The sequence below is a fragment of the Mesocricetus auratus genome, unplaced genomic scaffold (genome assembly GCF_017639785.1).
Source record: "Mesocricetus auratus isolate SY011 unplaced genomic scaffold, BCM_Maur_2.0 Super-Scaffold_100003, whole genome shotgun sequence".
Lineage (NCBI taxonomy): Eukaryota > Metazoa > Chordata > Mammalia > Rodentia > Cricetidae > Mesocricetus > Mesocricetus auratus.
Genome location: NW_024429188.1, coordinates 101,605,562 through 101,630,681, shown reverse-complemented (window position 1 = coordinate 101,630,681; position 25,120 = coordinate 101,605,562). Strand labels below are relative to the sequence as shown.

Sequence of the window (25,120 nt, the reverse complement as noted above, 5' to 3'; positions counted from 1 at the left end):
AGGAACTACTGGAAAAATGTGTTTCTAGTGTTCATTCATTCACAGTTCAAAACTTAATCCTAGTAATACATTGAAGGGAAACAAATACTCAAGTCATTGGCTGGAGTACAGAAACCAATATGACCTCTTTTGAAAAGAATGCAATAACATGTGTTAAAATTGTAAACATGCGCCGGGCGTTGGTGGCGCACGCCTTTAATCCCAGCACTCGGGAGGCGGAGGCAGAGGCAGGCGGATCTCTGTGAGTTCGAGACCAGCCTGGACTACCAAGCGAGTTCCAGGACAGCCTCCAAAGCCACAGAGAAACCCTGTCTCGAAAAACCAAAAAGAAAAAAAAAGGAATACCCACTGTATCTGTTTTTTCATGAAAAAGAATCAACATGTCTTTTAACAGGGAATTAACTAAATTAATCAATTTACTGTATACAACAATAATACTATGGAACTATTAAAAAGAAACATGAAAACTAATGTATACTTATATGGATTAACATTAACTAATAAAACCAAGTAGCAGACCAATATGGTACCTATAAAACTGTTTTTGTTCTGTATTTAAAAGTATGTTGGGCTGGACGCCTTTAATCCTAGCACTCAGTGAGTTCGTGGCCAGCCTGGTCTACAAAGTTTCAGGATGGCAAGGGCTGTCACACAGAGAGACCATGTCTCAGTGGCGGTGGTGGTGGTGCAGCACACCTTTAATCTCAGCACTCTTGGGAGGCAGAAGAAGGCAGATCTCTGTTAGTTCAAGGTTAGTCTGGCCTACAGAATGTGTTCCAGGATGGAGGCTATGGCAGGATTGAGAGTTTGAGATCACTCTGGGCTACCTAACAAGACCCTATCTCAAAATATCATTTAAAAAAAGGTAGCTGGGTGGTGGTGGCATATGCCTTATTAATCCCAGCACTGAGGAGTCAGAGGCAGGTAGATCTCTGAGTTCTAGGCCAGCCTGGTCTACAGCACCAGTTCCAGGACAGCCAAGATTACACAGAGAAACTCTACTTCAAAAAAAAGAAAAACAAATGATAATTCAATTAGTAAAATGTTTGCCTAGTATGTGTAAGGGGAAGTAGGAAGAAAGAAACAAAATAAATAAAAGCATACTACTAGTAATGCTGTAAACTTAGTGTCTGGCTTTTTAATGTAATTTTGCATACATTTCTCATATTACTCTAAAGCCCATAAGTTCAAACACACAGAACTTATTAAATGACAAAAAGAAAAATAACTGTAGAAAACCTGAAACTAGTTTAGAGGGAATTATGCTGAGTGCTACATAGTAAAAACAAACCTTGGTAAATACTGACATCTTGTGTAGAAACATGGTATTACAGCCCAACACCAATTAATTCCCTTTTCAAGGAAAGAACAAAAGGAATAAATACCTAAAAAACAAAACAAATGGGATGAGCCCCAGTTGATGGGGCTCACGTGCTGGTGCACCATTTAATCTCAGCACTCGGGAGGCAAAGGCAGGTAGATCTCTGTAGGTCAGCCTGGTCTACAAGAGAGTTCCAGGACAGGCTCCAAAGCTACACAGAGAAATCCTGTCTCAAAATAAAAACAAAAAAAAATACATACAAAACTGGGATTGCCATATATTTTTTAAAATTATGAATTAATTATACTTACACAGTAGCTCTTCAGTCTGATAAAATCTACAGTCATGGGAATGGATCTATCACTATTTCTATTCAGTGATTTAATGTAATCCAGCAGGTCAGCAAAGAATTTATAACCCCCCTTCAGCACACAGAGGGCCACAATGTGATGGCCTCCCATCTCTTTCATGACATCTCGAGCAAGTCTTTCAGTCCTGCAAAAATAAAATCAGAAATAGAAAAGAAGGTTCCAAATATTTGTATTATATAACAAACACTTTTTAAGCACTTCTTAAAACTTTCACAGGACACATCCTTTGTCCCCATCTTGCTTCATAAATCTAACTTAAATACATAGCCCAGGCTGGATTTTAACTCATATAGTTATATACCAACACACAACACAACCAAAATTAAAACTTGATACCTTTAAAAACCAGATACATGCTAGGCATGGTGGTACGTGCCTATATTTCCAGCACTCTAGAAGCTGAGGCAGGAGGATGGGTATGGGTTGAAGGACATACTGGACAGCAGAGTAAGTACTAAGTCACTTAGGGCTACATAATAAGATCCTGTCTCAAAGAAAAAGTAGGTACACTGTATCATCTATAATGAAATTTAAAAATACAAATAAAAAGATACAGTGTTCAAAGCTTACTAGATTGGCAAATTTTGGTTAAATTGCATTTCTCTAATACAAAATATTAGAAGACATTGTGAGGCAAAATGAACTCACATACCATTGGTAGTATAAAATGATATAACTTTTTAGAGATTAATTTGGCAGTATGAAAATATTCAATAAACATTCCTTGACCCAGAATTTCTACTTGCCTAAAGCTGAGCAAGTGCCAAAACATATATATATATATATATATATATATATATATATATATGATATTCCCTCTAATATACTCTTGCTAACTGCAAAATAATGGAGATCTTAATTAAATCTACCAACAGTACAAAGTTAAATCAGTTATGGTACGTCCATGAATAGAATAGCATATTACCTTTAAATTAAACCTGGGGGACATGGGAATGTAGTTTAACTGGTAGAGTCCATGCCTAGTATGCACAGGAACGAGGCCCTAGGTTCTGTCCTCAGAATTGGGCAAACTGGGCATGATGGCACACCAGGAGTAGAAGCAACAGTATCAGAACTTCAAGTCATCCTCAGCTACATGGTGAATTAGAAGCCAGTCTAAGCTATTTATGACCCTTTTGCAAAAACAATATAACAGTCCTCCAGATGGGGAGGACTACTGAGTTGAGTCCAGTCTGGGCTATACAGAAAGTTCCAAGCCAGACTGAACTAAAGAGCAAGACCCTATCCAAAAGCTGGGCGTTGGTGGCGCACGCCTTTAATCCCAGCACATGGGAGGCAGAGGCAGGCAGATCTCTGTGAGTTTGAGACCAGCCTGGTGTACAGAGTGAGTTCCAAGACAGCCTCCAAAGCCACAGAGAAACCCTGTCTCGAAAAACAAAAATAAATAAATAGATAGATAAATAGATAAAAGATAAAAAATGTGACAGCTATAGTATACTAATATTTAAAGTCCCAAAAATTTAGTACTGTATGATATGTAATTAGTGTGTGTATATATACTTTACATACAGAGATACAGTGTACGCGCATAGGTAGATATCTAGTTAATAAACATGGGCTGGAGAGATGGCTCAGTGGTAAAGAACACCCAAGTCAGCTCACAACTGTCTAATTCCAGTTCCAGAGGACCCGTGGCAAAACACCAATGCACATAAAATAAAAATAAATAAATTTAAACAAAAAAATATGTACAACAGGGGAAGAACTAGACCCTGTCCCAAAAGCTTTGACAGATTTTAATGATCCCTCATAGAAGGCCTCATCCTCCCTGGAGAGTGGATGGAGGGATGGGATGGGGGGGTGTTGATAGGGGTCATGGGAGAATGAGAAGGAGAGGGAACTGGGATTGATATGTAAAATAAGACTGTTTCTAATTTAAATAAAATTTATATAAAAATAAATGTGTATAGTAAATCGACAGAATTATAATCTCATTTACAGACAGATGAGGGTCTTCCAACCTCGTTTCAATGTTTGTTAGACTCATAACTATGGAGTCCTACTATTTATGTCTCATACTGGATAATTAATAAGACTTCCTGATGTTTTTCTTTTTGTGAAAAGAATTTTTAAAAAAGAAATACTGGGGCTGGAGATATAGTTCAGCAGTTAAGAGCACTTGCTGTTTTTGCAGAGGATCTAAGTTCAGTTCCCAGCATCCACACAGTGGCTCACTATGGTCTGTAACTCCAGTTCCAGATGATCCATCACACTTTTCTGGCCCCCTGGAATGCATATGCTGCACATACATGCATGTAGGTACTCACACATTTCAAATAAAATAACAAAGGTTGTTCACTAATAAATTGACCTAGATGCTGGGTGATAGTGGCACATGACTTTAATCCCAGCACTCAGGAGGCAGAGGCAGGCGGATGTCTTCTGAGTTCAAGGTCGGCAGTCAGGTCTACATAGTAAGTACCAGGACAGGCTCTAAAGCTATAGAAAAACCCCGTCTCAAAAAACCTCACCCCAAAACACAAGTTGGCCTAGCTTATATTCAAATATCAACTACTCAACAGTTGCTAAATTGGAATTAATACAAGGGAAAAACCCTTCAGCTTAGGCTGGGGAGGAGGTGCAAGCATCAGAACCTAAATTCAGATCCCCAGTACCTATATAACAACCAGGTGTGGCTGTATCTGCTTGAAACTTTAGCAACAGGGGACAGAGCCTAACCGAATCTGCATATACCAGGCTCAGTGAGAGATGGCAACTCAAGGGAATACATAAGACAGAGAACAATAACAGAGTAGGGACCCAATGTCCTTCTCTAGCTTTTATATAAATACATACACTATACATATACAATCACATACACGCATATAACACAGATCTAAAATACATCCATAAAACTTCAATTAAGATCTTACTTACCTGTCCATAATCACTCCATGAGGAATAAACACCTTTTCCAAATCCTCGACATAATGATTGGGTATACAAAATAAATCTAGGTCATAGCCTGGTTCATTATCACTAATCTGAAAAAGAAAGATAGCTGTTTCAAATCAGAGCACTATTTTGTTAGATATCCATATTTAACAAAATTTAGAAAATAAGCCTTAGTTCGCCCTGGAACTAGACCAGGATGGTCTGAACTCACAGAGATCTGCATGCCTTTAATCCCAGCACTGGGGTGGCAGAAAGGATGACAGACTGCTAAATTTTATAATATAAATATTCCTACCAGACTCATCAAAACGTTTGCACAATAATCTGACAAAAATGAAGTTGGATCGTACCTCAGAATCAAGATTATAATACCACAATGACTTCCTTGAGGCATAATCAGCCCCTCCACCCACTCACTCTGTTTCTGGCATAAGTTTAAACCACATCACATCCAAGATTTGTCAAACTACTGCCTGGTTACAGGTTCTACAGGTAACTTAACTAACTTCAAGGACTGTTTGTTTCAAAGACAAATTCAATGTGAATTCTGCCAAGTTCATCCCAGTCTTTTTATGTGTTTGAGACAGGGTCTTCTATGTAACTTCAGCTGTCCTGGAACTAGATATATAGATCAGGCTGCCTCAAACTTGTTATGATCCTCCTGTCTGCTTCCTGAGTGCTGAGACAACAGGTGTATACCAACGCACCCTGCTCCCAGTCGTGTTTTCAAAGAATCCAAACAGAACACCAGGAAGTACTCCAAATTAGGAATTCTATTTCTGTCAAAACACCAAACTGGTTTCTAATCCAAAAGTTTTGATTTCTAATTAAAACAGATTAATATGTGAGAGAATATTTATGTTCTTTTGATAATATTTATAGTTATTTTAAGAGTAAATATCTTGTTTCTGATGATTTCAGATGATCTCAGCTCTATAGCTCAGGATAATCTGAATCTTGCAACACAGCCCAAAGTATCTATATACCTAGGGAAATCTCCCTCAGCTTCCCAAATGATAGAGTTTACAGGTATGAGCCATCATATCTACTTTGTTAAGACCATATTGATACAATTCTTCCCCAAAAGGCAAAAATAAAGTCTTATGACTCCTATCATCGAGACACTTGTGTTTGTATTCATGTGGGTGTATGCATGTGTGAATCAGGTTGCACATTTGTGGAGGCCACACCTAACAATTTTGGTCCATTATAGAAGTTTGAACATGTTGATTATTAGTTATAAAATTAGATGATTTTTCTATTTATCTATTATTTTCACCTCCTCCTGTCTCATCACTATGTAGTTTAGGATGGCTTAGAACTCCTGGTAATCTTCATGCCTTTGCCTTCCAAGTACTGGGATTACAAATGTGTTCCACTACAACTGGATTATTATACAAGTCTTAACTCACAATCGTTTACTCTTTTGAGACAGTTGCATGAGCCCAGGCTGGCTTTGAACTCATTATGTAGCTGAGGATGACTGTCCCCATTCTATTGCCTTTGCCTCCCAAGTGCTGTGATTACTGGCCTTTACTACCATGGTTTTTTTTTTTTTTTGGTTTTTACAAGACAGGGTTTCTCTGTATTGTTTCGGAGGCTATTGGTCCAGCCCGGGCTCGAACTCACAGAGATCCGCCTGCCTCTGCCTCCCGAGTGCTGGGATTAAGGCGTGAGCCATCAATGCCCGGCCTTTACTACCATGTTTAGCACACATAGCTCATTTTAGGACTCATGAACAATGCTACTTTTTTTTTTAATAAAGAGACTTAAACAATCCTAGTTATGGATGATGAATTGATGTTCCAAAGGTCAAGTTAGCTTAAGTTCATTTCCTTTTTTGATATCATTTTTGATAATATATCTGTTTAACAAGAAATTTAATGTGTAAACCACAAGAATTTTCATGTGACTTCCATTATTATAAATGTGTACATAACAGAGATTTTGCTGAGCATGGTGGCACATACCTATAATCTCAGCATTCAGAGACTCAATCAGAAAAGTCCCAAGTTTGAGGCCAGCCTTAGCTACATAATGAGACACAGCTTAGTCGAAATATATTAAAATTCTCAAAAACATTAAAGTAAAAGATATGTTATCCTCTTGAGATAATGTATATTCTCTGGATGATTAAACCAATTATAATAATTTATTGACAGATACTGGGTTTATCTTCCAAATTTTTTTAAGTTTACAAATAGTATATTGGAGCGAGTCCAGCTTCAGGTGAGATTGGGTCTCCGGCAGGACCCCCTGCCCAACACCCATCCCCTTGATCTTCCCGGCCGCTCCTGGCATCCAGAAGACCCGCCCACACAGGAAAGACATCAGCCCTTCCAAGACCCCAACCCCAGCAAGTCCAGCTTCAGGTGAGATTGGGTCTCTGGCGGGGACCACCTGCCCAACACCCATCCCCTTGATCTTCCGGGGCCGCTCCTGGCATCCAGAAGACCCGCCCACACAGGAAAGACATCAGCCCTTCCAAGACCCCAACCCCAGCGAGTCCAGCTTCAGGTGAGATTGGGTCTCTGGCGGGGACCACCTGCCCAACACCCATCCCCTTGTTCTTCCGGGGCCGCTCCTGGCATCCAGAAGACCCGCCCACACAGGAAAGACATCAGCCCTTCCAGGCCCCAAACTCCGTGTCAGCATTCCCAGCTTCAGCTGCAGGAAGGAAGGAGACCAGTGGAGACGGAAAGACCCCACCAGCACCCACTGGAAGAAGAGATGGGAAGAAGACAGAATAAGAGCTCACTCAGCAATAGAAACACCAACATGACCCCACCAGAATCTAGGGATCCAACACCAGCAAGACCCGAAAAGCACTACATAGACGAAGAAGAGGAGACAGACCTTAAAAATTATTTCATGAAGATGATGGAGACCCTCAAAGAAGAAACGAGGAAATCCCTTAAATAGAAGAAAAAACAAAAAAATCCATGAAATGGGGGAAAAATTCAAGAAATAAACAAATCTCTCAAAGAATCTAAAGAGCACCAAGAAAAAACAACCAAAAAAATTAAGGAAACAACTCAAACAGTTGAAGGATTGAAAGCTGAAATAGAAACGATAAAGAAAACACAGAATGAAGGGATGCTGGAAATAGAAAAGCTGGGTAAACGATCAGGAGCTACAGATGCAAGTATCACCAATAGAATACAAGAGATAGAAGAGAGAATCTCAGGTGTTGAAGACTCATTAGAGGATATAGAGTCGTCAACCAAAGAAAATCTCAAAACCAACAAATCCTTAACACAAAATATCCAGGAAATATGGGACACCATGAAGAAGCCAAACCTGAGAATAATAGGTATAGAAGAAGGTGAAGAACTTCAACTTAAAGGTACAGAAAACATATTCAACAAAATCATAGAAGAAAACTTCCCTAACCTAAAGAAAGATATGCCTATGAAAATACAAGAATCTTACAGAACACCAAATAGGCTGGACCAGAAAAAGAAGTCACCTCACCATATAATAATCAAAACATCAAACCTACAGAGTAAAGAGAAAATATTAAGAGCAGCTAAAGAAAAAGGCCAAGTAACATACAAAGGCAGACCTATCCGAATTACACCTGACTTCTCAATGGAAACGATGAAAGCCAGAAGATCCTGGACAGATGTCCTACAAACGGTAAGGGAACAAGGATGCCAACCCAGACTACTATATCCAGCAAAGCTCTCAATTACCATAGATGGAGAAAACAAAATATTCCATGACAAAGCCAGATTTAAACAATACGTATCCATGAATCCAGCTCTACAGAAAATGCTAGAAGGAAAACCTAGATCCAAGGAAGATAACTACATTCACAAAGACACAGGCAATATATAATCCCACTTTACAAAACACCAAAAGAAAAAGGGAGGAGAAACTACACAAAATAACTTCACTAACAATAAATCAAGCACAAACAAGGATCATCAATCAATGGTCATTAATATCCCTCAATGTCAACGGCCTCAACTTGCCTATAAAAAGACACAGACTAGCAGAATGGATACGAAGACAGAACCCTTCCTTCTGCTGCATACAAGAAACACATCTCAACATCAAAGACAGACGTTATCTCAGAGTAAAGGGTTGGGAAAAGATCTTCCAATCAAACGGCCCCAAGAAACAAGCGGGTGTAGCAATCCTAATATCTAACAAATTAGACTTCAAATTAAAATCAAAAGAGATGAAGAAGGACACTTCATATTCAAAGGAAAAATACATCAAGACAAAGTCTCAATTTTAAACATCTACGCCCCAAATACGAAGGCACCTACATTCGTGAAACATTACTAAGCTCAAAATGCACATAAAATCTCACACACTAGTAGTAGGAGACTTCAACACTCCGCTCTCACCGCTAGACAGGACCTCCAGACAGAAACTTAACAAAGAAACAAAAGAACTAATAGAAGTTATGGCCCAATTGGGTTTAACAGACATCTATAGAACATTCCACCCAAATACAAAGGGATATACCTTCACGGCACCACATGGAACCTTCTCTAAAATCGACCACATACTTGGCAACATATCAAACCTCAGCAGCTACAAAAAAAAGTGGAATAACTCCATGCATCTTATCTGACCACCATGCTTTAAAATTAGAATTCAACAACAACACAAATTGCAGAAACCTACAAACTCATGGAAATTGAATAATGCTCAACTGCACCATCCCTGGGTCAAAGAAGAAATAAAAAAAGAAATTAAAGACTTCCTCGATGCCAACGAGAATGAAGACACAACATACCCAAACCTATGGGGACACTTTGAAAGCAGTGCTACGGGAGAAGTTCATAGCACTAAGTGCCCAAATGAAAAAAACTGGAGAACAGTCATACTAGAGATTTAATAGCACAGCTGAATGTTCTAGAACAAAAAGAAGCAAACTCCCCCAGGAGGAGCAGACGCCAGGAAATAATCAAATTGAGGGCTGAAATCAATCAAGTAGAAACCAGGAAAATACTGAGAAGAATCAATGAAACAAAGAGATGGTTCTTTGAGAAAATCAACAAAATAGATAAACCCGTGTCCAAACTAACCAAAAGACAGAGAGAGAGCATGCTAATTAACAAAATCAGGGATGAAAAAGGGGACATAACAACGGACTCTGAAGAAATCCAGAGAATCATCAGGGCATACTTTGAAAATCTGTACTCCACAAAATTTGAAAATTTAAAGGAAATGGACAATTTCCTGGATAGATATCACTTGACAAAACTAAATCAAGAACAGATAAACAATCTAAACAGACCTATAAACCCTAATGAAATAGAAGCAGTCATCAAAAGTCTCCCAAACAAAAAAAGCCCAGGCCCAGATGGCTTCAGTGCAGAATTCTACCAGAAATTCAAAGAGCTAATTCCAATACTCCTCAAAGTATTCCACACAATAGAAGCAGGAGGCTCACTGCCAAACTCTTTCTACGAGGCTACAAGTACCTTGGATACCCAAGCCACACAAAGACACAACTAAGAAAGAGAACTATAGACCAATTTCCCTCATGAACATCGATGCAAAAATACTCAATAAAATACTCGCAAACCGGATTCAAGAACACATCAGAAAAATCATCCACCATGATCAAGTAGGCTTCATCCCAGGAATGCAGGGATGGTTCAACATTAGAAAATCTATCAATGTAATCCATCATATTAACAAACTGCGAAAGAAAAACCACATGATCATCTCACTAGATGCTGAAAAAGCCTTTGACAAAATCCAGCACCCCTTCATGATAAAGGTCCTAAAGAGATCAGGGATAACAGGGACGTACCTGAATATAATAAAAGCAATATACAGTAAACCAACAGCTAACATCAAAATAAATGGAGAGAAACTCAAAGCAATTCCTCTAAAATCAGGAACAAGACAAGGCTGTCCACTCTCTCCATATCTCTCCAATATTGTACTTGAAGTTCTAGCTACAGCAATAAGACAACAAAAGGAGATAAAGGGGATACAGATAGGAAAAGAAGAAGTCAAACTTTCACTATTTGCAGATGATATGATAGTTTACATAAGTGACCCAAAAAACTCCGCAAGGTTACTCCTAGAGCTGATAAACACCTTCAGCAATGTGGCAGGATACAAGGTAAACTCAAAAAAAAATCAGTGGCCCTATTATATACAGATGAAGTGACTAAGAAATCAGAGAAACATCACCCTTTACAATAGCCAAAAACAGCATCAGATATCTGGGGATAATGTTAACCAAGGAAGTGAAAGACCTGTATATCAAGAACTTTGTGTCTTTGAAGAAAGAAATCAAAAAAGATACCAGAAAATGGAAAGATCTCCCATGCTCTTGGATTGGTAGGATCAACATAATAAAAATGGCAATCTTGCCAAAAGCAGTCTACAGATTCAATGCAATCCCTATCAAACTTCCATCACAATTCTTCAAGGACCTGGAAAGAACATTAATCAACTTTATATGGAAAAACAAAAGGCCCAGGATAGCCAAAACAACCCTATACAATAAAGGAACTTCAGGAGGCATCACCATACCTGACTTCAAGCTCTATTATAGAGCTATAGTCCTGAAAACAGCTTGGTATTGGCACAAAAATAGGCAGGTAGACCAATGGAACCGAATCGAAAGCCCTAATTTTAACCCAGACACCTATGAACACTTGATTTTTGACAAAGAAGCTAAAACTGTACAATGGAAAAAAGAAAGCATCTTCAACAAATGGTGCTGGCATAACTGGGTACTGGTTTGCAGAAGACTGCAGATAGATCCATGTTTATCGCCTTGTACAAAACTTAAGTCCAAATGGATCAAAGATCTCAAAATTAATCCAGCCACACTGAAACTTTTAGAAGAGAAAGTGGGAGATACTCTTCAACGAGTTGGTACAGGAGACCACTTCCTAAACATAACACCAGTGGCACAGGCACTGAGATCGACAATTAACAAATGGGACCTTCTGAAACTAAAAAGCTTCTGTAAGGCAAAGGACACAGTCAAAAAGACAGAAAGGCAGGCCACAGAATGGGAAAAGATATTCACTAACCCTACATCTGACAGAGGGCTAGTCTCCAAAATTTACAAAGAACTCAAGAGGCAAGTCTCCAAAACACCAAAGGATCCAATTAAAAGGTGGGGTACAGAACTAAATAGAGAATTCTCAATAGAGGAGGCTAAAATGGCCAAGAGACACTTAAGAGAGTGCTCAACATCCTTAGCCATCAGGGAAATGCAAATCAAAACAACTCTGAGATACCATCTTACTCCTGTCAGAATGGCTAAAATCAAAAACACGGAAGACAATTTATGCTGGAGAGGAGGTGGAGAGAGGGGAACACTCCTCCACTGCTGGTGGGAGTGCCGACTCATACAGCCTCTTTGGAAATCAGTATGGAGATTCCTCAGGAAAATGGGAATTAATCTACCACTAGACCCAGCAATTCCACTCTTAGGCATATATCCAAATGAGGCAAATTCATACAACAAGGGCATCTGCTCCACTATGTTCATAGCAGCATTATTTGTAATAGCCAGAACCTGGAAGCAACCTAGATGCCCCTCAACTCAAGAGTGGATAGAGAAAATGTGGTACATTTACATAATGGAGTATTACTCAGCAGAAAAAAGCAATGGAATCTTGAAATTCGCAGCTAAATGGATAGCGCTGGAAGAAACCATCCTGAGTGAGGTAACCCAGTCGCAAAAAGACAAACATGGTATGTACTCACTCATATATGGATTTTAGACATGGATCAGGATAGTGCCAGTCTGCACTTCCACTGATAGAGAGTCTGGGAAACAGAAAAGAACCTAAAAGATATGCATATATGCATAGTACCCAAGAGAAGAGGATTGAGACAAGATCCTCTGAATGGATGGGGAACACGGCGAGGGGTGGGGGGGTGGGAGCTGGGAAGAAGAGAGGGGGTGAAGAGGAAGAGAGTAGGTCATGGGGGAACAGGAAGTTGAGTGGGGGGTAGAATAGGGGGAAGAGGGAATCATAGGTTAGAAGACAGATCAGGCACCAGAGTGACCTCGAGTGATCTAAAGGTATAACATCAATTGGCAAGCTAAGCAATAGTGGAGAGACCACCTCGAATGCCCATTCCTGATAATGAACTTGATGTCTATAACCATCCGGGAGCCTTCATCCTGTGACTGATGGAAGCAGAGGCAAACACACAATTAATCACTGAACTGAACCCAAGGAACCCAGTGACAGAGAGAGAGGAGTGATGAGCAAATTGGCAAAGATTGGGCTGGCAAAACCAGCAGAGACAGCTGATCTGAACAGGGGAGAGGTCTTGGACCCCAGAACGACAGTGGGGAGGCCAGCATGGGACTGTCTGGACCCCCCAAATGTGAGTGTCAGCGAGAAGGCCTGGGCAACCTATGGGGCCCTGAGCTGTGGATCAGTGTCTATCCCTGGAATACAAACAGTCATCGTGTGCCTATAGCACAAAGAGGGATGCTCTCTCAGCCTGGACTCTTAGGGGAGTGCCTGGACCCTACCCAGAGTGAAATGACAGACTCTAGATATCCCCTATGTGGAAGGATTTGGCGATAGGGTGGGAGGGTGGGGGGGAAGGGGAGTGTGGGATGAGGGGAGGGAGAGGGAACTGGGATTAACATGTAAAACAAGCTATTTAAAATTTAAAAAAAATAGTATATTGTTTGTTTCCTTTACCCTTATAAGGGCTAAAATTGTAAGAAAAATTAAAATAAGGTAGTGGACTATTCAGTTCAGGAATACATTATAACCATTCTAGGCAAGTGGGTCCTCTAACTACCATATCTGTAAGGACATGAATTAATACCTTAATTATTCCTTTAACTAATGTGCATAGTAGAATAGATATGTTCACACTTTTTTTATAAATATAATCTCTGGTACATTTTATTTTATTTTTTAAAGATTTATTTATTTATTTATTTATTTATTATGTATACAATGTTCAGTCTGAATATATCCCTCCAGGCCAGGGGAGGGCACCAGACTTCATTAAGATGGTTGCAAGCCACCATGTGGTTTCTGGGAATTGAACTCAGGACCTTTGGAAGACCAGGCAGTGTTCTTAAACCCCTGAGCCATCTCTCCAGCCCCGATATGTTCACACTTAACAACAACAGAAAACCTAAAGGTGGTTTCTCAGCAATTTGAAGTGTCTGAATTCATGTTAGCAGATTAAAAATTAGTAATTTGGGGCTGGAGAGATGGCTCAGGTTAAGAGCACTGACTGCTCTTCCAGGGGTCCTGAGTTCAATTCCCAGCAACCATATGGTGGCTCACAACCATCTACAATTCAATCTGGTGTCCTCTTCTGGCATACAGGCAGAACACTGTATATGTAATAAATGAATAAATCTTTTTAAAAATTAGTAACTTGGTATTCACCAACAGGAAATTTTTTTTTTGGTTTTTCGAGACAGGGTTTCTCTGTGGCTTTGGAGGCTGTCCTGGAACTCACTCTGTAGAACCAGGCTGGCCTCGAACTCACAGAGATCCGCCTGCCTCTGCCTCCCGAGTGCTGGGATTAAAGGCGTGCGCCACCAACGCCCGGCTCACCAACAGGAAATTAACAACTGAGTCTCAATGTTACTATTATTGGTAGTAATTAACACTTTTATGTGATCTATCAATGTTAGTGAATCCACATAACTTAAAATTACAGACTGAACAAGCATATTTTTAGTATCCCTTTACTATAAGAGAGAAAAATAACATGGATCTTTGACTAATTAATTATGGAAAAATAAAAAACATTCCACTGGGTATATGGAGATCCTAACTACACAGAAAATTAAGGCAGGGCTAACCTGGGCAACAGTCAGATCCAAGATCTTAAAAATTAATATTTAAAGCTTGGTGGTGGTGTGTTGGTACATACTTTTAATCCCAGTACTTGGGAGGCAGAGGCAGGTGGATCTCTGTGAGTTTGAGATAAGCCTGGTCTACAGGAGGAGCTCCACGACAGCCTCCAAAACAATACAGAGAAACCCTGTCTCGAAAAAAACCAAAGAGAGAGAGAGACAGAGACAGAGACAGAGAGAGAGACAGAGGGGGGAGAGAGAGAGAGAGAGAGAGAGAGAGAGAGAGAGAGAGAGAGAGAGAGAGAGAGAGAGAGAGAGAGAGAGAGAGAGAGAGAGAGAGAGAGAGAGAGAGAGAGAGAGAGAGAGGAAAACTAAGGCAGGAGGAGTCTACGTTTTGGAAATTTCTCTGGGCCCCACCCCTACACAAAGAAGTAACTAATAACTACTGGGTGAGGAATAGCTGCTTCCAGGAAGAGTCCCCTTATTGGATGTTCAGAAAAAGGAAGAGGAAGTGATATGATTCTTAACATTTTTAAAAAGTGGAAATTTTCCAAATGTAATGACAAATGATGCATCTTTAATCCCTGTACTAGGGAAACTAAGGCAGGCAGATCTCTTTGAATTCAACGCCAGCTGGTCTGCAGAGTGAGCTCCAGGACATCCAGGGCTATGTAGAGACCCTGTCTCATAAAATAAAACAAATAAAATTAAAGTGAAAATTTTAACAAACAAAATGAATGTAATTTCAAAAACCTTGTAAAGGTGTCTGAATTACTAACTCTGCACAAAAATAAAAATAAAGAAAATGAAAATTCAATTCATGACAGACAAGCCATTGTAATAAACACATTAGTTTTTTTCCCCTTACATCTAAAAAAAGTTCAAAATAAAAAAAATGGCTGGGCAGTAGTGGCATACACCTTTAATCCCAGTACCAAGAGACAGGTGGATCTCTGTGAGCTCAAAGCTAGCCTGGTCTACAGAGAAAGTTCCAGGACAGCCAAGGCCACACAAAATAAAATAACCCAGAAAGCTGGGCGTTGGTGGCACACACCAATAATCCCAGCACTCGGGAGTCAGAGTCAGGCAGATTTCTGTGAGTTCGGGGCCAGCCTGGTCTACAAAGCGAATTCCAGGACAGCCTCCAAAACAATACAGAGAAACCCTGTCTCAAAAAAAGATAGTATAGGCCTGGCGGTGGTGGCTCACGCCTTTAATCCCAGCACTCGGGAGGCAGATCTCTGTGAATCCGAGACCAGCCTGGTCTACAAGAACTAGTTCCAGGACAGTCTCCAAAGCCACAGAGAAACCCTGTCTCGAAAAACCAAAAAAGAAAAAAAAAGATGTATAGGTAACACAGTACAAAATTTACAGAAAGAAACCTCTAAGAGGAACTGTTTTCATTTTTCATCTTACTTATAAATGAATGTTATTTTAAATACTGTTGATAACAATAAGTGATAGGCAAAAATACATATTTTAACCAATTCTAGGAGGAGGGAGACAGGCTAGATGGAGATGGCTCAGTATTTAAGTGTAATTGTTGCTCTTACAGAGGATTTGATTCCCAGTACCCACATGGATGATCACAACTGTCTGTAACTCCAGTCCTACATCAAGTGATCTCTTCTGACCTCCACATGTATGCTAATCATACATACATATATACACACACACACGCACACACACACACACACACATACATACATACATACAGGCAAAACACTCAGACACAAAATAGAAATAAATCTTTTTTTTTTTTTTTTGGTTTTTCGAGACAGGATTTCTCTGTATTATTTTGGAGGCTGTCCTGGAACTTGGTCTGTAGACCAGGCTGGCCTCTGCCTCCCGAGTGTCGGGATTAAAGGTGTGCAGCACCAACGCCCGGCTAGAAATAAACATTATCAAATGAAAAATGGATCAGATAGCCGGGTTGTGGTAGCTAGTTCTAGGACAGCTTCCAAAGCCACAGAGAAACCCTGTCTCGAAAAAAAAAGTATCAGATGGATAGAGGTATAGCTCAGTGGTAAAACATATGCTTAATATATGTAAGATCCTGAGTTAGATCACCAAAACTCACTCCAATAAAATACCTTTAGGGCCGGGTGGTGGTACATGCCTTTAATCCTAGCATTCCAGGCAGATATCTGTAAGTTCAAGGCCAGCCTGGTCTACAGAGCTAGTTCTGGAGCAGCTAGGGCTATTACACAGATAACTGCTGTGTCCAAAAAAAACAAAAACAAAAAACTAAACTTTGAAGCCAAGTGTGATAGATCATGATGGTAATCCTAAAACATGGAAGACTATAGCAGGAGGGTTATGTTAGTTTAAGGCCAGTCTAGGCTACATAGTCAATTTCTGGCCACTTTAAATCTAGAGTGAGCCTTTCTCTTTTTCAAAAAAAAAACTAAAATAAAAAAATTATCTAGCAAGTAAAAGTTCAGTTAGTAAACCGGGCGTTGGTGGCGCATGCCTTTAATCCCAGCACTCGGGAGGCAGAGGCAGGCGGATATCTGTGAGTTCGATGCCAGCCTGGTCTACATAGTGAGTTCCAGGACAGCCTCCAAAGCCACAGAGAAACCCTGTCTCGAAAAACCAAAAAAATAAACAAATAAAGTTCAGTTAGTAAATCACACTTTTATCTGGGCCATTTTGAAATTCAAGGATATGCTTTATAAAACATCTGATGTTTCACAGTAGTTTGCAAAAGCCAGACGCTTTTTTCGAAATGATAGTTATAACACCTAGGGGCCAATTTCATGAAGGTGATCTAGTGCATAATCACTTGGTCTACCTGTGTCACCACAGTCATGTTAGTCTACACAACAGGGTACATTATGTAACTTAGGGTATTGACATTAGATAAAGTCTGCAAAAACATCTGTCAATGCCTAACACAGAGAACGTTATCTAATAAACATCTACTATAGCTCCTAACTTAAATTTACTGGTTAAGGTTAGAATCTGGGGCCAGAGAACAGGTTCAAATGTAAAAGCACTGAATGATTTAGGGAAAGTTACTTAACTCCTCTGTGTAATTTTTTCTAAAGATTATGTCAGGTAGGATTTGGAAGATGGTTCAGTGGTTAAGAACACTTATTGCTCTTCCAGAGTACCTGGGTTCACTTCCAGCACCCCCATGGCAGTACGATGCTGAAAATGAACACATATACATGCAGGCAAAACAGCCATATACAGAAAAAGTAGAAAAAAATCAAGTCAGTAAAAGGGCTTAGAATAGCAACTAGCACACAGTAAGCACTATTTAAGTGTTTGTGTTTGTTATTACTAACATCATACAATTTAGGGGAAGGAAACTTAAAAACAAGGAACAGGAATTTGCAATCTATAAATACAGTGAATTTCTTGATGTTCAAACAAAACTAAGAATAGTCACTTCTAAGAGTAAGAACTAATTAACTCTACACTCTACAAAGTACCATATCTCAAAACTTAAAAGCATCTGTAGAACTCCTCAGTAACTGAATAAAAATAACAGCAGACTGTTGCCCATAGTCTCTAGAGATAAACCTATGTTTAAGGCAGAGCTCCACCTTCTAAAATTTTTGCTTGCTTCTGGTGCTAATCTAAACCAGGGCTTAGTACTTAATTGAGGGGATCTCTTCCTTCTTAATAACTATTATGTCTGATAATGTGAACACACCATTGTTACAGGGTCATTTTGAAAACTAATTAGGATCATCTATGTAAAGACAATGGTTGTTATTATTCCTGTTCCCACCCAGGGACTGTGAAATGCTTGTTTATTTGCATATTGTTTTACAGTTCTTTGAACACCAGCAGCCAGCACCTCAAGCCAGAAGATGGCACAAGCTTGCATGTAATCCCCTCACTGAGGTAGAAGATGGCTGTAAATCCAAGGCCTGGTTTACTTGGGGAATCAAGAACTAAACAGCAAGAAACTTTAAAAAAAAAAAGCTTGAGCCTAGAGGTTAAGATACAGAAGGCCAGCTGGGCTGGGGTGGCACATGCCTTTAATCCCAGCACTCGGGAGGCAGGCGCAGGTGGATCTCTGAGTTGGAGACCAGCTTGGTCTACAAGAGCTAGATCCAGGACAGCCTCCAAAGCCACGGAGAAACCCTGTCTCGAAAAACCCAAAAAAAAATATCAAAATAAAGTTTGTGTTAAGTGGGAGAGACAAGAAGTAACCAGGTAGCTGTTAAATCTACAACACTGACATTAATAAAGAGTAATGACATTTAACTAGTAGTAGGGAAAATAATCAAACTAAAGCAGGCTAAAATATTAATTAATCAGGCTAAAATATTTAATCGGAGGCAGGAGCTTTAAGTTATTTTAGCAAGGAAGGTTGTGGAGCAGGGTGGGGGAGCAGCTTGGCGGGTTACAAAAAATAGAGCCAATTGGAGAAGAGGCAAAATACAGAGGCTGACTGGGTAAAAAATGTCCTTTAGCCTAACTAAATCTATATTTAAAAAAAAATCCTCGCACCATCAAGGGCATGGACTATCGAGTCAAATGTGTATCAACCCATAACCCAAGCCGTGGAAAACGAGCAGCCTTTTTAGTAGTCCCTTCAGGTGGGAAAATAGACATGATTTTTCACTACCAGGGCCGCAACGCGGATTCAATGGAGCAATTGCGCATTCACAAATATGAATTATGACATCTGCAGAATTAGAGGCAAAGCCCAGGCCTGAACATGCTCTCCCATGCTGTCGTCTAGGGTGCTGGAGCTCCTTCCAGAGGTGCCCCGAAGCTCTCCCTGGCCGCCAAGCCCCAAACTTCAAGAGCTGGGTCTCCCCCAAGGAGCCCCCCACCCCAGCCCTCTCCCCTCCGGATCATTCTCGAAGGCGCCCTCCGCCCCTCCCTGCCTCACCCCCGCTGGCTGCACATGTCAAGCCCAACGCCATTTCCACCTTCCTGGCCCACACGCAGCCAACCCTCTGGGGGCTCACTGGACGAGCGACCTGCTCCCGAACCCCGTCATCCCAGCCTGCCCGCCGCCCTCTTGGAACATCCAGTCAGATTCCGGGAACCTGCGAGCGCCCCCGCCCCGGGCTTCCCCTCGGGCCCCAAGGCCCACGGCCGGCCTCAGCGCCTCAAGGCCCCCATGGGCGTCAGTAAGCAGCCAGCCGCGTAGGCCCGGCTGTGTGGCTCTCTGCTTTAGAGGCCCGTGGCTCACCACGACGCTGGGACTGCGGGTCGCCATGACGGAATCGGTCGGAGCGAAAAGCGGATTGAGGAGGAAGCCGGCGGAGGAGGCGACGCCGTGAGGGAAGTAAGCCCAACAGGCTTCTTCGCCGCCTCGGTAACGGCTCAGAGATGCCGCCGCCGAGGCCCCGCCCCTCGTCCCGCCCCGGCCCCGCCCCCAGCAGCGTGTCTGGGCGTTCTCCCGAGCACCTCCATGGGCAGAGCAGCTACTGGTGGCTGTTTTGGCCAGGTACGCCTGGGAATTTTCTTCTGGAAAATTCCAGCCCTGTTCACCCAGCAACTTCCAGGCCACTTCCAGGATCCCAGAGGACTCCCAAACAATCAAACCTACCTCAGTTCGCATTTTTTCCTCTCCCCGTGACTATTAAACTGGTGGATACTTCTTCAGGTTCTAGTCATCACGTGGTTCCTCAAACCAGACAGATGTCCCCTTCCCAAGACCTACATGGTGGCTGGTTTCCATTTTCCTGATTTAGAATCAATTCTTTCAAAAAAAACACCTTGCGTAGTTTTAAGACTTGAGACCTACAAAACTAGAATAGCCAGATCAGGGAACAAAACCAAGAGGAAAAAACTGCTTTGTAACCTTGTAAAATCGACCCCAAACTGCTTTTTGCCTTTACTTAGAATAAGCATTTTTAAGGCAGGCCTGGTTTAAAAAAAAAAGGGTGTGGGAGGCGGGGTATATGCCCAGCTACCAAGAAAGGATCGTATATTCTACCTTCCTGGGCAATTTAGTAAGAAATTGTTTCAAATTAAAATTTGATAAAGTGAAATAGGGATTGAGAAAGATATCTTGCCCTCATCTTCTGGCCTCCTGAAGCTGCTGCACAGGTGAGCACACCTGCACATGACTACTATACACACACGCAAAGGAAAAAATGCTCATAGAGATTCATATGCTACAAAGTAAGGTGTTGTCATCGTTTATATGTTGAATTTTAGCCATGTGTTGTGAAATGCTTGTAATTCCAGTAATCTGGAGGCAGAGGTGGGAGAGTCACAATTGTGAATCCCAGACCAGCCTGGGTTACAATGTGAGACCCTGACTAAAAAAACAACTGACTAACTAGCTAATGTTTGAAAAAGTGAAAGGGCCAAGAGTATAGTGCAGCCCGAGTGTGTGGAAGGCTCTAAGTTCAATATTCTATGCCACAATAAAGAAGCAACAGGCAGGCAGTGGTGGTGCACACCTTTAATCCCAGCACTCAGGAGGCAGAGGCAGGAGAATGTCTGAGTTTGAGGCCAACCTGGTCTACAGAGAGAGTTCCAGGACAGCTATGGCTGTTATTCAGGGAAACCCTGTCTTGAAGAAAGAAAAATAAAGAACAAATGAACAAATAATTAAGTAAAATAGCATATTAACAGAATATTTGTGGTGATTAAAGGATTACACATGCATTGGTGTAGGCATACATATAATACACAATATGTGGGATCAGTGACTTACTGAAATTTATTTTTGTCTCCACAGTTTCCTACGTGGAATTTGTTTTATATTTTGTTTGTTTATTAGATAGTTTGTTTTTGAGACAGGTCGTCCTCCTATAGTCCAGGCTGGCCACAAACTTACTGTGTAGCTGAGTATGACTTGGAACCCCTGTTCCACTTGCCTCTGTCTCCCAAATCCTGGGATTGCAGGCAGCTGTCTTTCTGTGGAATCAGAAAACAAAATCTGCCTCTATTTCTTTTCAAATGCAGCCATCAATTGCTTCCCTTAACGCTCCTTCTGATGTCACTGTTTTTGTTATCTCTAGCACCCATCACAATTAGTAGCCTCCCTGTTACTAAGGATACTGACATGAGAGATGTGATGGTATACTTTTAAAACTAGACAAGTCATTGTACTTCTCATAACCTAAGTCTCTCTCTCTCTCTCTCCCTCTCCCCCTCTCCTTTATTCTTTTTGGTTTTTCGATGCAGGGTTTCTCTGTGTAGCTTTAGAGGCTGTCCTGGAACTAACTCTGGTAGATCAGCCTGGTCTCGAACTCACAGAGATCCACCTGCCTCTGCCTCCCAAGTGCTGGGACTAAAGGCGTGCGCCACCAATGCCCGGCTGAACCTGAGTCTGTTTCTTCTGCAAATAAATGGCTGAAAAGATGGCTCACTGGGTGTAGAGTTTGCTGTGCAAGCACAAAGGTCTAAGTTTGGGTCACCAACATCCATGTAAAAGCCTGGCATGGTGTTTCTCTTTAAGTCCAGCCCTGGTGGGACAGAAGCAGGCAGACCTACAGGCTTGCTGGCCAGGCAATCTAGCTGAAGAGGTGAGCTTTTCAATTCAGTGAGAGAATCTCTCTTCAAAAATAAGGTGGAGGGCAAGAGAGGAAGATGCCAGCCATCAACCTCTGGCCTCAGCTCATGCATACAAACATGCACGAGTGAAACACTCTCCCCCATGCATATACAATACATATGCACAAATGAAAATTTAAGATCTTTTAACTGTAAATAAGCTGGGCCTGCTGACTTGTGCCTAGAGTCCCAGCTCCTATGCGGTGGAGATAGGAAGCTCAGTACACTTCTGCCAGCAGACTGCCTTTGGATTAGAATGCCAGCAAGTTTCCAACTAGGCCTTCACAGTCACGTAAGTCAAATATTAAAAATTCTCTAACCCCCCACCTCCTCTCTCTCCAAATAAATACCCGGAGAGATACAGGTGTAGAGACTGACTGTTCCTGTGGAAAGCCTCAACTAATAGAACTGATTTCTAGTTGAAATGTTCAGTACCTACCCTGCATTCGTGAGATACCTATGAAGTTCAGTGTCTAATTAATGGTACTCATTACTTTTCATTATGTGTCAATGAAGTGTGATATGGAAACTGAGCAAGAATTGACTAAGCAAATGTAATTGACAGGGTGATGTACAGGGCAGTAGCACCCTTGTAAATCATTGTCTTTGGGTACACCGATGTGCAAAGGTCCTGAGGCACAAGCGACTTTAGGTCTTGAGGCATTTGCTGATACAGTCCCATTTCTCTGAAGAGTCCTTTTTCTGGTGTTTATGTGGTTGGCTATATTGTGTCCAAAAGGCAGATGATAATATTGACAAATGTTACTTGAGTGCTGCACAGTTATCAACCATGATGAAAAACAAATTCAGTGGTTAACCTTTCATCATTTAGGTGCTTTTCACCTTCTTTTTTGTTTTTTCAGGACAGGGTTTCTTGCCTCTGCCTCCAAGTGCTGGGATTAAAGGTCTGCACCACCACCACCCAGGTTGCTAACAACTTTTTTCTTCTTTATTTTGTATTTTGTATTTTGTATTTCTTTCCTCTGTCTTTTTGTCTTCTTTTTCATTTTCTTTTTGTTTTTTTGAGATAGTGTTTCTCTGTGTAGCCCTGGCTCTTCTGGAACTTGCTGTGTAGATCAGATTGGCCTCAAACTCAAGGATCCGCCTGCCTCTGCCTCCAGAGTGCTGGGATTGAAGGCGTGCGCCACCACCGCCCAGTTGCTTTTGAACTTCTGTACTAAAATGCTCTACCGCAATTTTGAAAATTACCAATCAACCAAATAATGAGTTTTAGATGTGTACACTATGATGCATGGAGTAACCATTGGATCAAGGACGTTCAGACTGCCAGCTGCATACATGTTCTCTGACAAGACTCTCTTTGTTTGCTGAATGTATTTTATGAACATGTACATATGCGGTATCCTCTGTGGACCAGTCTCAAGGCGAACAGTGTAGCAGCTTCCTTTATCTTTCAGGCTTTGGCTTATCTAAAATTGACTGGCACAGCAGACATCCAACAAGACTCACAATGGCCTTTAGTCTTCTCAGACCTTCCTGGGAATGGAATGAGTTTCATAGCCTCCTTCTCTGCATGCTGTCCTTGAGAGAGGAATCTTAGTTATATTGTATTTGGAAAACATTAGGGAAAGAGGGAAGTGTTGTTCCTGTTTTTCTTTGTTTAGCTCTCTGATGGAATAAGAACTATGTTCTCTGTGAATTTAACACAGCAGCACTTATGGCCAAAGCAGGAGCTACAATTAAAAAGCTGCAATCCGCTGGGCATTGGTGGCACACGCTTTTAATCCCAACACTCGAGAGGCAGGCAGATCTCTGTGTGTTTGAGGCCAGCCTGGTCTACAGAGCTAGTTCCAAAGCAATACAGGGAAACTCTGTCTCGAAAAACAAAAAAGAAAAAAAACAAACAAAAACAAAGGTAAGGTGGAACATGATAGAGGAGCACATGTGATACCGATCTCTGGCCTACTGTGTGGTCTGCATCATAATCCCAGCACAAGGATGTAGAAGAATCGGGAAGTCACGGGAATCCTTAGCTACACAGTAAGTTTGATGGTAGCCTGGATTTCCTTCCTCTCACAAGGGAAAGGTCTGGGGTAAAATCTAAATTGAACAAAATTCTAGGAATGTGTAAACCAGGACCAGGCCAAATAGGATGTGTAGTCCTCTTCTGCTGGAGTAAGCGTGGGACCTGAGGTAACCTTGGGGTTTGTCACAAGAAGACTGTGACCAGAGGTTTGGAACTTGAGTTCCACATATGACATCTGGAATGTGGGGAAATCCAGCTATATAAATACTCTTTAACAATCGGGGTAGGGTAGTTGCTGTAAGATTATTGTTGTGCCCAGGTTGTAAAGTCCCCAGAGACCACCAGGAAGACAGATCCACCAAGCTGCAAAAGCAAGGTTTAATGATTGTTCATCCAACCATAACAGGGACCCCATCTAGCAAGCTGTCACAGCAGCCTCCAGAGAGAATGAAGTTCCCTGTCTACTGCTAGGTTTTAAAGACAGAAGGATTACATCAGTAGGTACGGGTTGGTTTTTGATTGGTTGACATTTGTGTACAATTAGGGAATTTCTCAAAGTCATATTTTGGCATGAAATACCCGTGTACCAATTATTTTCATTGGTCAGTGCTGAGAGGGAACACTCTGGTTTCTATGGCTTTGTCTTGTTACTTTGCAGGTGGCCTGTTATACATAGATACCACTAGTTTTCAGAACTATATCCTGGAGACTACAGGGGAGGTTTTGTTCCCCCTCTGGAGTTTCTTTTGTGGCCAAACAGTTCCCAGGAACCAAACATCTAGGAGGCTGGGGGGGGGAGGGTCTGGAGTTTCTTTGTGTTCAGTTTTGGCCCTAGACTCTGAGAGGCCAGAGGATCTGGAGTTTCCTTGTGTCAGAGGCCTACGTGTCTCTTCTGTAGCCTGTCATGGCTGCTAAAGCAGGGGCTGAGTGAGGGTCTGCTCCCTTTATTTCTAAATTATTAGAAGTGAAGCTTTGAGTTTATTTTATCCATTTCAAATACATCTTCTAGTAATGCCATGGCTAGATTCATAAAGTCTCACAAGCATGGCTGCTTCTACATGAGTTAAACAAGGACAGCACCAGTGGGCATGCCAAAGTGGATGGGAAAAGCTCCTGAAGCCTTAACCCTGCACAAAGGAGTATAGGAAACTAAGGAAAGCTGGGGGCAAGAGAGGTGGTCCTCCCCAGGGCAGAACACACCAATCATTTGCCCAGTGCTAAACTGGTCAGCCCTGAAAACAGATATACAAGTA

At 41.4% G+C, this 25,120-nt stretch overlaps 1 protein-coding gene across 1 annotated transcript in view; it reads right to left on the bottom strand.

Annotated features, from left to right (window-relative positions):
* Positions 1-19,723, bottom strand: part of Hprt1 (hypoxanthine phosphoribosyltransferase 1) — a 33,256-nt gene extending 13,533 nt beyond the window's left edge. The window contains exons 1-3 of the mRNA XM_005085546.4: positions 19,560-19,723; positions 4,591-4,697; positions 1,633-1,816 (exon numbers count right to left, since the gene is read on the bottom strand). Coding sequence (XP_005085603.1) covers positions 1,633-1,816; positions 4,591-4,697; positions 19,560-19,586 — 318 coding nt within the window. The 5' untranslated portion in view covers positions 19,587-19,723. The remainder of the gene's footprint in view (positions 1-1,632; positions 1,817-4,590; positions 4,698-19,559) is intronic.
* Between the last annotated feature and the right edge of the window lie 5,397 nt (positions 19,724-25,120).